At 41.7% G+C, this 15021-nt stretch overlaps 1 protein-coding gene across 1 annotated transcript; it reads right to left on the minus strand.

Annotated features, from left to right (window-relative positions):
- Positions 1-1199: 1199 nt before the first annotated feature.
- trak1b (trafficking protein, kinesin binding 1b) lies at positions 1200-15010 on the minus strand (the record flags this gene model as incomplete). The annotated part of the gene is made up of 17 exons (XM_083925683.1): positions 14916-15010; positions 10603-10679; positions 10186-10302; positions 9744-9844; positions 9509-9614; positions 8759-8837; positions 8490-8620; positions 8329-8403; positions 8080-8217; positions 7914-7990; positions 7568-7816; positions 6674-6960; positions 4195-4313; positions 2938-3145; positions 2734-2839; positions 2058-2183; positions 1200-1794 (listed from the first exon to the last, which is right to left on the minus strand). The coding sequence occupies exons 2-17, from the start codon at positions 10651-10653 to the stop codon at positions 1200-1202; spliced, it is 2565 nt and encodes an 854-aa protein (XP_083781809.1). The 5' UTR covers positions 10654-10679; positions 14916-15010.
- Positions 15011-15021: the final 11 nt, after the last annotated feature.

A 15021-nucleotide genomic window follows, 5' to 3' on the forward strand; every position in this document is an offset into this window, starting at 1 on the left:
TTCATTTTTATTTAAAAAAAAAAAACCAACCCTTATTACATGCTCACCCCAAGTGAAGTGTGACTCTTGGTTATGCCCCACACATAATGATTCCTTTATATTATTACTGATCAATTTAGTGACAATGAACAGTATATACAGTGAGCACATGTGAGACAGCATATTTTTGATGACAAATAGCAGAAATGCTTAAATAATAAATAAACACAAGTGGAATCGCGGCTGTGACAGCTCGTTCACAGCCTTAATCCAAAACGTGAAGAACCTAAATGATCAAAAACAGATGGTCGAGGCACTTTATTGCTTCATTTCTCCGAAAGCTTCCAACAACGATGGCTGATTAGCCCGTTCCCTCACCCGTCTCTCTCTGTCCTCTTTGTGAGCTGTGGCTTCAGTGTATCGATCCGTACCGTTCGGTGGAAGCACCATCAACTTCCCTGTCTAACGGCCAATAAGGAAACAAAGTATCTTTAATACTGACATGAAATCTATTGAATGATTTGTTGAAAAGCGACTTGTTGGATCACTTTAGGAAGGGTTTAGGTAGGCGTGAGGCATATGTACATGTATTTGGTGTAAAGTTTTGAGTCAATTATAAAAGGTGGATCTTAATCCAATAGTAGAGTAGAAGAAGTGCAGGGTTTAATGCTACAGAGACTTCAAAGAGACAACTAGTGTGATGAGGATCGAACAGAGTGCACCTGTGTATGTCTGGACGCATGTAGGAGTGGGAGTCCTATATCTAGCCAGCAGAGTCAGTCTCCAAAGCGAGGGGATGCAGCAGTGGGATGGGATATATTTCAATAACTATACTGATACTCTGCTTTTAATGTGTCAGTTCACACAATTACATACAATTTAATTATATAAAATTAGTTTTATATGCCCAGATGTGTGTGTGTAACAAATCACTAACTAATTTCAGAGATGTCTCATAATGTGGGCACATAAAACCAAAGCTTTCTGCATGGACGCATACCAGAATAGGTTCTTGTAAATTTGAGTGAAGTTAAGAGTCACAGCCTAAAAGTGGAGAGTCCGTATAGAACAGATTAGAAACTGGTCTGCAGTGCCGTATTGTTGTTGGAAAGTATGAACAGTGTCAGTCAGTGTCTGGGCTCCAGGTGGCTGCTCAACAGTCGGTCCTTGGCCCCGCCTGGCTCCTATTTGGCTATCCAAATGGCCAGCAGCAGTCCAGACTACTCCTGGGGCCCCGGGGCTTTCATGGCCATGCTGGCCCCAACCATGGCTGGATAACTCCGGTTCCTCCTCATTCCATCGGGCCCAAAAGGAGAGCCGGATCTGCGCAGCCCACCCAGAGGCCCCAGGATGGGGCCAGGACTCATTGCCCTGCCCCCTGGAGCTCCAGCCACACCCAGCCGCTTCACCTTGTCCAGCAGGTTGAGGTTGTGGACGGTCACGCTAACGTCCGTCTGGCTTTCGCAATCCTTCCCTCTCTGCCTACCCCTCATCCTCCCCGTCACCTCCTTCAGAATGGAGCGGGCTGGTTTGGAGGCCAGGAAGTTGTCATAGGAAGGGCTCTTGAAGTCGAAGCCCGCAGGCGTCGGCACAGCTGAAGCCCCCTTTCCTGTAGGCGAGTTGGGAGGGGTAGAAGGGCGCAGAGGGTCAGGGTTGGCCGCTCGGTTAGGGGTGATGGAGGTGCTGAATAAGACTCCTCCGTTGCCCTGACTGTACTCCAGGCCCTGGCTCTGGTGATACATTGCTGCTGAGATCCCTCTCTCCTGGAGAAGACGCACTAACCCCAGTGAGGTGCTGGTGGTGCGTGTTGCATCTCTGTGCAAACATGGGGAACAAATGAGAGTCAGCATCAAAATTAACACAATATGCTGTTTTTCTGTCTATTAGCACTGAAATAAAACATTTTTTTTTTTTTTTAATTAAACATACTGTAGGTAAGATAACTGATATGTCTTGTTTTAAGGGAGCTAAAACTGACTCTGTGTGATATACAGTAAAGTGTTTCTTACAGCAAGAAGACATTTTTTTTTTTTAGCTGCTAAAAATGAAGTCATTTTCTGATGTATTTAGAACCATGCCTGAGGTTGGTTGAAGATTCGGACGGCCTGAGACTGAGTCTGCGGGGCGTGCAGGGTGTAGCAGCTGGAGTACCCATCAGAGTGCTGGTCATCACACAGGAGGATGATGCTGGGACTGGGTTTAGACTGGAACGAAAATTATTATTTAAATTTCCCTTTTATGATATCGTATCATTCCAAACTGACATTTGTGGCGCCTAGGGGACGTTGTTTCTTCTGGATTATTTAGCACCTTCCTTCTGTCGAGCGGGCAACGGACCTCAGTGAATCTTATTTGTCCTGTGGGATTCAGTTAAATTCAGACTGAGTGCACGTTTAGCAGTCTGTAGGATCATTATCACATTAAGCTCAATTATATGTATAAACTGCATATTTATATGTTAATTTTTAGTGTTATTACAATATATGAAATGCGATACAAAACTCATTTTAGTTGCTTTTTAACAGCATGCACCATCCAAAACGGAAGGCAAACACATGGCAGTTCTCATAAAAACACATTATTGTATTAGGACATAAATGTTAAATATGCTGGCTTTTAGCAGGAATGCTAAACTTTGCAGTAGCTGATTATGAATGAATTCTGACGGATCAAAGAGAAACTTTGGGAGGTGCCACAAAAAGTTGATTTGGATTACACATTTTCAAACAACACCAGGCGGTTTCTGCTGCTTACCTCGGCGTGACCCGAGTCAGCTCATCTGTTGGGTGGAGAATCCGACAAGTTGTGAAGGTGTAGGTAGAACTGGTGTGGGCCATGGATTTACCCGGGTAGTATGCAGCTGCAAGTCATTAAATAAAAGTAAACTTAAACACATCGATACTTGGGTTAAACAATGTACATATATACAGGATGTGTAAATCTACAGTATGCCCTCACCCAGGAGGTCAGTGTTGCTGAGATGCGGCGATGGGGATGGAGAGGGTGGAGATAGCGGAGCGAGGCTGGGTGGGGTCTGCCCGAGGTACGTGTCACCCGTGCTGGAAGTAGAGGGCACAGCTGGTGAGGCAGAGGCGGAGGAGGTGGGCAGATTCTGGAAGTATTGCTCCCCCGGTTCCTCCTCCTCAAAGCCACCCCATGGATAGACCTGCAGGTAACACAGCACACAGAGAAGAGCCCAAATCATTAGAGATGCAAGCGTGTGCACTGAGTGTTACTGTCACTGGAAGTGATATTAACAGTTATTAGGAGAAGGGTAAGGTCCGGAAGCCCTGAGAGGCAAGTGAAACGTTATTTCTGTTGATCTATTTTCTAAGTCTAGGAAAGAAAATGTATTTAAGAAAATGCTAATTGAATGCACATTTTCCTCCTTTTCCACTCTTTCTTAAGTAGTAAACACAGGAGAGGAAACAATTAAGCACAGATGTGGAAAATGGATCGCCAGAAGAAAAAAAAGTCACATGCCTCTCAGGGCTTCCGTAGTAAGGAGAACGTTGCATATAATAAGTCACATCACAGGTTTTTATTAATTATCACACCTTCTGGAATTAAATTATAAAAAACCTTTCCAAGCACATTTCCTGAATAATTTGTATTAGTATGTTACCATTTTACCAGTATTTTACCATTCCTCTCTGTAAATCAGACTCAACCACAGACAATCTTTGATCTTGTATATATTTCACTACTAGAAATATTAATTTCTGTCAATTCGAACAATTGAGTTTTTTTTAATATATGTTTAGTCTGTATAGGATTTGTTTGTTTCTGGAGTTTTGTAACAAAAAATATTTTAAAAGATTATTAAAGTATTTCTGATTGTGATTCTGATTCTAAACGAATTAAAAAGAAAAATAGCAGAAAAAGATCACTATGAATCCTAATTTGAATTGTGCAATGAAAAAGTTGTATAATTACTAGTGTTACTAACTTCATTCTGTCATGGAGAGGTGCATACTGTTTTTGCAACAATCTCTAAACATAAGGCATAGTAAACCCAGCACAGATAAAGAGACCCATAAGATAAGTTTACATGGGATGGAATCATAAATCTCTCTCACACACACGCATGCACACGCACACACACACACACACACACACACACACACACACACACACACACACACACACACAAACACACACACACACACACACACACACACACACACACACACACACGCACACACACACACACACCTGCTCAAGCTCTAGTTCGAGGGGTCTGTAGCCCTTTGACACGACTCCCGGCCTGGCGTCCAGAATCACACCGAGGTGAGGCTGGGCTAACTGCTGCCAGTGGTGCAGGGTGGCAGAGCCTGGTGGAGAGACATGAACAAAACAATGTACTCAGTATCTTCAAACACATATACAAATAAAAACTTGAGGAAGTATTTATGACTCAATACTTGTAGCTGATTGTTTTATCATCAGTTTAATATGAAGTTTTTCTTAACGTTTTCGTTAACATTGTTTACAAACAGCCGGCCGTGTCCTATGTTTTCAGCTAAAAAGGCTTACAGCTTTTCCTATATTAATATCTGAAAAATCATGTTATCCATCAACTATAATAAATATGTAGTTATTGCTTTTGTGATATTGGTGCAGGGACAAATTGACAGTATGTATGTGTATGTAGATCACAAAAGTATCACACACTATAGGATACAATACTGCAGATTATTTGAAAAAATAATGACTAGTAACCACTAAAAGTATGCAGTAACTTATAATAAGTATGTCTAATAAGAGTATCTGTGAAAAACAAAGACAAAGCCTCACTGGCTGGCAGTGGGATAGTGGTATTTGATGAGTTGGGTGCACACCTAGGTAGATGGGAAGGTTACCGAGGGGAAAGTGGGTTGTTCTCCTATATATTTCCAGTGGCTTTTGGTGGATTGACAGCTCTACTGTAAACTGCCAGAAAAAGAGGTGGGTATGCTCTGTATACCCGTGTATACCCTCCACTACATCACTGAGGATCAGGATGACATACTCGAAATACAGACGCTCAAAAGTGACGAGGAGCCGAGGAATACGGAGGAAATGAAATGGAGGAGCAGGTAGAATGAGAAAAGGTTTTTATTAGTCAGCCACATGAATGTGGAACAGAGAGCGCAAGCAGTGACAGATGGAGCAAACATGAATCATAAAAACAGAGGAAGTCTTAAATAAGAAAACACATAAAGACAGAATAATATAGAAATAAATAATATGTAAATACAAATAAACAAATGGATGTAAACAGAAGCAGTGGCAGGGTTTCTAGTATACTGTTTATCATGGAGATGTTTACTAGGTTGTACACAGTTAAATGATGTGTGAATTATTACCATCAGAGGGCAGCACAGGCCAACAGCATTTAACCTTTAAGTTTAAATTGACACTGACTCATAATAATAATACAACGCTGCTGTGACTCTGTCTGCTTTTCAAACTTGTGTGTTACATTTGTGGCCAATCAGGGATGTCGCATCAGGTGCTATCAACCAACTGTGATCGATTAAAGGTCCAATATTGTAAAAAGTAAGATTTACATGACTTTTTTTTTATTATAAAGCAGGTTGAGGTGCTGTATAAATAATGTGAAAGTACAAAAACGCTCAATCCACAGAGAAATGCACACAGCCCTCAGAGGTTGTGTCTTTTAACAAGCCGTCAGGACTTCTGTACGGTTCTGATGTCACAACTATAATATATATAGATAGAAAGTGTCCCTACAGTTATTCCCCAGCTGTAATGATGGCGCAGAGATGAGCACATGGAAACGCCGACCAAACAGGGCAAACTATACTTTTTCAGGAGGTGGTCATAAAGAGACAGGCGCCAAAATGTGTGTTTTAGACAGAAGATCAATACAGGTATATTCAGACAGAAAAACAATGTGTTCTTTGAACATTAAAACATGTAAACATGTTCGAATAGAATACCAAAATACAAGTATGAACCTGAAAATGAGCATGATAAACCTTTAAATCCTTGGCTACTTGTTTGATGCTCAATAGCTACTGGTTAGCTATCATGTGTATATCAATACCTGTGTCATTTATTTGTTTTTGTTATTTGTAAAGCACTTTCAGCTGCATTGTATGGTATGAAAGGTGCTACATACAGTAAATAAAGTTTGTTATTATTATTATGTCATTTTAAAGTCTGTTTCCCTCATCTTTTTGGGAAGCCAAGATCAGTCAAAGATGCAAATGATTTGGATGCATGGCATAAACCAAACACCATTCCCTCTTTCTTCCTCTATTTAATCACAAGAGTATATCCGTCTACAGCCATCCTCTCGGCTGTGTGTCTTTGTAACAGCTGTGTGGAGACGCAAAACTGCCTGACTTGTGATGGTGCATCAGCGACCAGAAAGAGTTGAAGAGCATGAGTGAAAGAGGCCTCTCTGTCCTCTCTCTCGCTCCCTTCATCTTCCTGCTCCCGACTCGGTCTTTGGCCCACCTCCTTCCTCTCTCCCTTTCTATCCCAGCTCCGGTCTTCCTTGCCCATTCCCAACCTCTTTCCCTCTCCCCCTCATGCATCCGCCCATGCCTGTTGTCCCGCCACCTCTCCCCCTCCTTCCCCCAGCCCCTCTTGCTCCCTTTCTTTGTCCCGACCGCTGAGTGTCGGTCGCCTTCCCACTTCCTCCCCGCCATGCAACTCATCCCGCTCTCCCTTTCTCCCTCACCTTCAAGTGGTTTGACGATCTGGAGTTTGTCAGGGAGGAAGGGCCCTCGTGAGGCCCAGAGGTGAAGGTTCCCGAGGGACATGATACTTTCCGAAGGAGTCAACAGACCGCTCTCCTGACCAAGGACATCGTGTAGACCTCCATGTCCTCCCCGTCTCCGCTCCCTTTCCTCTTCAAAGAAGCGCCTCTCGCTCAGGTTGTTTTGGCGACGCAGAGATAGACGGCGCAGAGCGAGCCGAAGGTCCTCGGCTCCACTGGCCTTATTTTTTTCTCTGCTCTCTGTGCTGCTGCCATGAAACAGAGACCACTTTGTTGAAATACATGTTATACATTTTTTATTATTACATCTATCCTCAAAGCAATTTCAGTCAAAAAGTCTTCCTAGACAAACAACCAGTCCAGTTGTTTTTGACTGAAATTGCTTTGAGGATAACGATGACCTGGACGAATGAGAACATTCACAGGATTATTACATCTATTCATCACGCTCTCATTATGACCTCTTAGTTGTTGTTGTTTTTTAAAATATGTATAATAATATTATTATCGTTATCATTACATTATTATTACATATACGTATACACACACACACATATATATATATACGTATATATATAATTACAGTATATAAATATATATATATATAGATATACATGTGAAGTTTGTCTGTCCTTGGGTATTTTTCCCCTATTCCCATCATTGTTGTAAAGTCAATGCAGAGTCACTTTTGTTCTGTCTTTTTACTTAGTAAAAGTAAAAAAATAACAAAAAAAAACGTCTACTCAGGAACAGTCTATTTAAAAACGTTTCTTCTTCACTCTCTGAGTCATGCAGATGTCTTCAATATCAATTTCCTCTTATATGTATCAACTGCATAATCCCACTCCTCCTCACCTATCCTGATTGGCTGCCGTTTCCATCAGGATACTCTGCGTTCGGTTGTCAAGGGCGACACCGTCTCCGCTGATATCACCTCCGTACATGGTTGAGTGAGGTGTGGAGAGGCCGCTGGACTGAGGCGATGTACGGGCTGACAGAGACTGGTTGGAGCCGGGGATGTTGGAGTTGGTTGGGGTCAGAGAGCGCTGACGTACTGTCTGATTGACGTTCTTGACCGTCTCAAACACACGCCTCCGATGGGTTCTGCGTACGACCAAACACAAAAGGATTAGCCAATACTGCACGCAGTGTTTTATTTCTATAATGTGTGCTATCTTAGTTTTGACTGTTGGAATCATACTTGTGTTCCTCGCACTCTGGGTCATCCAGACTCAACTCTTTTCTCATTGTTCCCTCAATCTCAGCTGCCAGAGAATCCTGCAACACAAACACTTCCCGTGAAGGAACAGAGGATGATCATGTACACACACCGAGACACACACACACACACTCACACATTCCCTCACCATGGGGTACAGTCCCAGAGGATGGTAGCGTCGAGGGGTTCCTGCCGGGAAGTTTCTGTTCCTCAGGTCTTTAAGCTCCTCCTGGGCTTCATGCAGCATCTCTATACACTCCAAATACTTCCCCTCCAACTCTTGAAGCTGGTAATTGTAGACATTAAAATGATCTTTATAACTGAAGTCAAACTGCCTGGTATCAGCTTGGAAAGAAGGGAAATGTATTCAAGATCGTGGCAGTGACGTGGAAGTTACCTCTGTTGTAAGCTGCCTTTGGGCATCTTTAGCTGCCACCAGGTGTTGAGAAAGCTCCTCATTCTCCACCGCATACTGGAAACACACATGCAGGTTTGGGTTAGCGCAAATGAGCAGAGCATAATTGTAACAAATGGGTTAATGTGTCTGTGAGCACCCACAGATTTGGCTTTCTTTTGCAGGTCTACTATCTGAGAGAGGAGGTGTGTGATCTCTTCTTGCTGGCGGGAAGCATCCTCAGTCTTACGAGCCAATTCCTCTGCAATGGTAGAGATCTGGAGACTGGACAACCCTGACATTTGGAGGGAAAGACACGAGAAGTGAGAGTAAAAGGAGACAAAGAGGAAATAAAATAATCAGTCTACGTTATTTTATAATGTACACATACAGACAAAAAAAACAGGAAAGCTGAATAAAAGTCGACACTTACGGAGCTCTTTCACACAATCATTGACAAGCTGCTGCTCCTTCTCTTCGTAAATTTCCGTCTCTGATTTCAGATGGTTTGCCTGTGTACAAATATACATTATGTATATATAAATATGCACTCAATAATCTCTCAATTTTCAGCTCCAACATTGTGTAAGTGTGAGTGGTACAAGGGCGTATTAGGGCCATTTTAGGTTAAACATAAATAAATCACAGCGCTGAGGGAGCGGTATAAAAATAGAGAAAAACTCCAGGAATAAAGTCAGAAATGTATGCATAAATAACTTGGATATTATCTGATATTAAAATTTCAGATCCAAGAAAGGGGTGGTAGTAGCTCAGTCCATAGGTGACTGGGCTGGGAACCGGAGGGTCGCTGGTTCGTGTCCCTTTGTGGACCATGAATGGAGTGTGGACTGGTGGCTGGAGAGGGGCCAGTGCTGTCAGAGTTAGCAATAAGGAAACACTTGTGATTTAAGTCCAGAATCACCATATTACTGAAGAGACATTGCCGTGAATTGGGCCTATACAGAAGAAAAATAACATGATTTGGATGCGTTGATAGCCTTTGTACATCAGGAACAAAATTTACGACCTTATCATCTCACAGAATATTCAAGGTTTTTCCTACATTATTTAATCTTGGAGAGTTTTTTCTCTGAATATTACCCCCCTTCCCGGCTTTGCACTTTATTATTATTTGTTTTGACCTTTAGTGTCCCTAATATGCGGTCGTATGGCACAGACCTACCTCTGAGCGGAGTGAGAGGTTCTCCTCTTCCAGCTCTTTGAGTTTCCGCTGCAGTGTGCCACTCACAAAGCCTCCGCAAGCAGTTTCTGCTTTGCTCTTCTTACCCCTTTGGACAGATACATATTCAAGGTAAACCATAGCTTTTACATGTCTAAAATGCCTAAGCTGTAAATTACGAAATAAGTATTTACAGATGACAGCAGTGATATCAAGTAACAATGAGAGGAATGCTAACGTCGGGGAGCTGCTGGACTCGTCCTCACTCTCCTCAGCTGCGTTGGTGTAAAACTGCAGCAGCTCATCCTTCAGGTTCAGCTCATGGTGCAGCTGGGCCACCTGGAAGAGGACCCATAATTCAATCTCTGTTTGAATGTGTGTATGTACTGTATGTATGCATGTGTTGTGGATTATATCAAATCTAATTCTATTAAAAAATATTGTAATGCTTCTCATTAGAAATAGTCACTTTAGTTCCACTAGTCCACTAGTTTTTTAAGGGGCTTTCAACTGCATCACGCAGTCTTTATTGGGTGATGGAGGTTGTTCACCTGTGACAGAGATACATCTGTTGACATTGTTGATACTCATGACGACTGTGACTCATTTGAAAGCTCCAGAAAAAGCTACTGTGTAAGTGTAGCTTGAGTTGGGTTGCCTGAGTGTGTGTGTGAGCAGACCTCTTCTGTGATTTGTCCCACTCGCTCCTCCAGATAGTCATTCTGCTCCGACAGAGTTCTGTTCTTCTTAAGAAGTGACTGTCCGATTTTGGCAGCCAACTCCAAATCTCTCTCTTTCTATTGGTTGGAAGAGACAGATGGTCATTGATACCCAAAAATCCCACAATGCAACATTGGTTAACTACATTTGTTCTTGTGTCCTGTGGAGTGGAGGTTCAGCTACGGTTTCATTTAGAGGCGGAATTCACTTTCTGTATTTTGCTGTTTATTTGTTTTCCACAACAGTTCATACCATAAACATATTTTATTTGGACAAATCTACAGCGCAGCATCTTCTCTGTTGCACTTTGTGATTTGGACTAATTCAAAATCGCTAATGCAGCTTTGATAGAACAGACAAACATAACACCATCTCACCTCCTCCAACAGACGGGTGACAGCATCGATGTCATTGTAGGTCTTTGTCATCTGGCCCACTCTGTCTGCACATAGCACTACAGAGATATAAAACACACACACACACACACACACACACACACACACACACACACACACACACACACACACACACACACACACACACACACACACACACACACACACACACACACACACACACACACACACACACACACACACACACACACACACACACACACACACACACACACACACACACACACACAGTGAGAGGAAGGTAGTGAGGATGGGCAGCAGAGCTACAATCAGTTCCAGAGTGAAGCCCCTGCTAGTGGATGAAAGCAGTGGAAATTTGTGCGTATCAACTTTTTCATCAAGTCCATCGGATACATGCACACACACACACACACAAGCACACACGCACGCACACACCCACGCACGCACGCGCGCACACGCACACACACACACACAGCCACATTATGTAATCAAAGTTCAAAACATCATCCTTTCAAAAATAACATACTAGTTAAGCAGCTCCACAATAATAAAATATGGAATCCTTTTCTTCTTTTTTTACCATATTAAAGAGAAAATCCAATTAGTTGCTGTTCTGTAACAGAGAAGAACTCTGAACCTCAGAACCTACAATTTTTTTCAACCTACTTGCATTTATTCATGTTGTTGTTTTTTATTATTATTATTATTGTATGTTGTTTTTTTTCTATTCCATTCTGTTTTTTGTTGTTGTCTTTTTTGTGCACATAATTTATCACTGAATATATCAAACAGTATGGTACCATTTGTTAAAAAAACAAATAAAACTCATCCTTTAATCATCTTTAGGATGTAATGCTTCCACCACCAGTGAAAGAGCAGGGCAGAGGGGTTGTTTCCATGGTTGCCTCTGTTGCCCTGAGGTGAAATGTCTTATTGACTACAGAGCTCTTATCAATAACATTCTGTAACAAAGTTATTGAACATGTTATGTTGAACATCTGTAATCCTGTCAGTATTACAACCAGCACAAAATAATTTAATTGTTGTTTCATGAAAGCAGTTTCGAGTTTCTCCGATGCAACAGTGTGGCTCACACTGCCGACTGTGGGAATTTTGTGTGTGCATGCCTGTGCGCTTGAGGGCTGATATGTCAAAACAGAGCAAATTCAAAGTCAGCAGGCTTCATAGTAATTCTTTCAGTGAGAATAACAAAGGCAGAGAAACCTAGAAACAAAAACGTTACAAGATGCTGTTTGTTTCTTTTGTTGTTGCTAGAGATCCTAAGATAATAATAAAAGAGCAATCTGTTGGCGTCATTAAACAAACATCTCACAGAAATCTCGTGCTATGCAAGCCAGCATGCACTTCACATAATGACTAATCTAAGAACCGGAAATAAATAAATGAATAAATAATAATATAAATAATAAATGACTTAAACTGATATTAAGTGAATTTGAACCTGTCTCTCTTTTCTGTATTTTAGCCATGTACTTTACCGTTCTTGTCCTCCTTAAAGTACCAGTCATCCAGCTCATATTCATCCCTCTCTAATCTCTCCATCTCGATCTTGCTGTCCATCTCCTCACTGACCTCCACAATGCCCGACAAGCAGAAACGACAACCGTCCCAAATACTAATCCACTCACTTTCCCTCTCCTACTCCTACTGCTCAACTACCATATAACAGGCCCAGAGACAGAATGACCCTCCGCCCACATGGATGGCAATGTGAGTGAGTGCGAGGGAGGCAGAGAGATGAGTTGGAGGAGGAAACGGAAGTAGAGGTTGTATTATGATTAAGAGGATGCAGGATGGAAGGAAGAGCCAATCAGATATGGCAGGCTAGCGTGCTGAAAAACCTCCCACATCTCTCTCCTTTTCACCTTTCTTTCATCACTTCCTCTCTCTCCTGCTCTGTGCGAGGCTGCTGAACATCCTTCTGCCTCTAGCAACTGTTGCCATGGCGACCTTCATCCACCAACAACAACACACACACGCGCGCGCACACACACACAAACAACTGTACTTTTCAACACAGATAAACTTGATTTTAAACCTACAAATGCTTTCAGTTTGAATAATAAAGGTTCTCCTCAGGAATGGGAAAACTATTAGGTTACTTTAAAAAAACATGTGGTTGACAATTTAATTCAATTTACCAACTCAATTTAAAGACTTTCAAAGGGCTCATAATAATATATTAGACATCATAATGAAGAGACCTTTAAAATCACAAATATTACTTGCTCAGAAACAAAGTAGATGTTCTTTAGGAGAAACTCTGTTTAGAAGACAGATAAGATTATGTGTGTATTAACAGGTACATGTATAACTCAAAGCCAGCTAAGCTACTTTGTGGAGTATCTCAGGGTTCCATCCATGGTCCTCTTTTGTTTTGCTAGAGCCGATCCATGCTGACATCGGGTGCGAGGCGGGGTACACCCTGGACAGGACGCCAGTCTATCACAGGGCACATAGAGACGAACAGAGACGGACAACCATTCACACCTAAGGGCAATTTTTGTAGAGTCATCAATTAACCTTACACCTTACACATGCATGTCTTTGGATTGTGGGAGAAAACCGGAGAAAACCCACGCAGACACGGGGAGAACATGCAAACTCCACACAGAAGGGCCCAGGCCGGGATGCGAACCTGGAACCTTCTCGCTGTGCGGCGACAGTGCTAACCACTACACCACCGTGCAGCACATTAGAAGAGATACATTATATTAAAAAATGAACAACATATAGAAAATCTCCTTTAAAATATCTGAATCTACATAATGTCACCAAGGCATGTAGGTTAAAACCACACAAACGCCTGGCCACATATTCAGAGAACACAAGCAGTAACTCTGTGCTGGCACCCCCTTGTGGGGGGAGGCTACAGTACGATATATAATAAAAAGGAAAAGTAGACTGTAGATAACAGTGATAAATCTCACTCAAGAAGCAGTTTAGAAGATTAGAAATAATCTTACTAAAGATTTAACCCTGTTATTTTACATTACATCATATTGAACGTTTGTGATTACAAAAAGAAACATTTAAACATTTTAACAATCTGGAAAAAATATTTTTTCTTAAACTTTGGGAATTTAAAAACAATCCAAAATGCTTGTTTTATGTAAGAAGCGTTGCATGGGTTTGCCCCAACTCACTTAATGAATTAGAGAAAAGGCTGACGTTGACACACTACTTTTGGACAAACTGTGTTGTCAGTACAGGGATGTAAATATTGGAATAGCCTACCACGCACAACAAGGGAGTGCCCTAATTATTCCACTTTTAAAACTCATCTCAAACAATAGTTTAAGGCAAAGCAGCACTGTGATCACTATTAACCGGTTTAGTCGTTTTCTACTTGCATATTTTGTTAGTTGTAATTTTCTGTTTTTGTTACCTGCCTAGAGACTACAGATGTAAATTCCATCCGGCATGTTTACACCTTAAATTTTTATATAGATGTTCATTAACAGGCCTTGTCCCTATCAAATAAATAAATAAATAATGGATTTCCATATAGCTATCATCAAATAAATGATAAAATCGATAATAAGCAAGTAAGAAGTTATCAACATTAATGTCAACCACTCAAAACTGTTTCTATGAGAAGGCCTGTGCTGACAGCCTCTTCTCCTCTGAGCCAATGTATAAGGCAGAGTGGTGATATGGCAGGAGGAGAGCAAAAAGGAGCCAGACGATGGATTGATCGTCCTGATAAGAAACAAACACAAATAAAGAAAAGGGAGGCATGGCATTAACAAGCCTATGAGAATACAAAGCAACTCAGTTAAAGTCTGCGTGTAACAATGTAGTTTGATGCTCGGTGGAAAGAAATAGAGAGTGGAAACTTGATGACAAGCTGTGATGGCAAGCAATATGTTGTATAGTATTACTACATATCACAAAATACTGCAAATGAAGTAATATTACAGAAATACTATACAGTAATAATCCTACCATTACTGAATAGAAAATATGCCCTTACTTTATTGGCTTTAATAAGAAATAAAATGTGTTTCAACTATAGTAGATAATCTTTCCAAGAACTGATTGAATGTATTCTGTACCCAGGTGTGTAAATCCTTCACTTTTAAAGCCATGTATTCCCACAGCGGTGCCAGAGATAAACCCCCACCAGTTTAATCTCCCTCCTCGTCTGTTTCTTCACCACTGCATGAATGTGAAACAAGAAAACTAAAAGCTTCCCGCACGCTTCATCAGGAGCGTCAGCAGCACAGGAAACAGGTATATTCTGTCTATAATCACATCCTCGCTGTTGACTGTACTCTAGCCAGACTTACAGAAGTATTTGAGTGTCTCTTCGATCTGCTCTGTGGTCAGGTCGAGCCTGGCGTCCGGCGCCACGAGGGGAGTGTGCAGCCAGTCATCGTGGTCGTAGCCGTAGAC

The sequence above is a fragment of the Echiichthys vipera genome (genome assembly GCF_963691815.1).
Source record: "Echiichthys vipera genome assembly, chromosome: 13".
Classification (NCBI taxonomy): Eukaryota; Metazoa; Chordata; class Actinopteri; order Perciformes; family Trachinidae; genus Echiichthys; species Echiichthys vipera.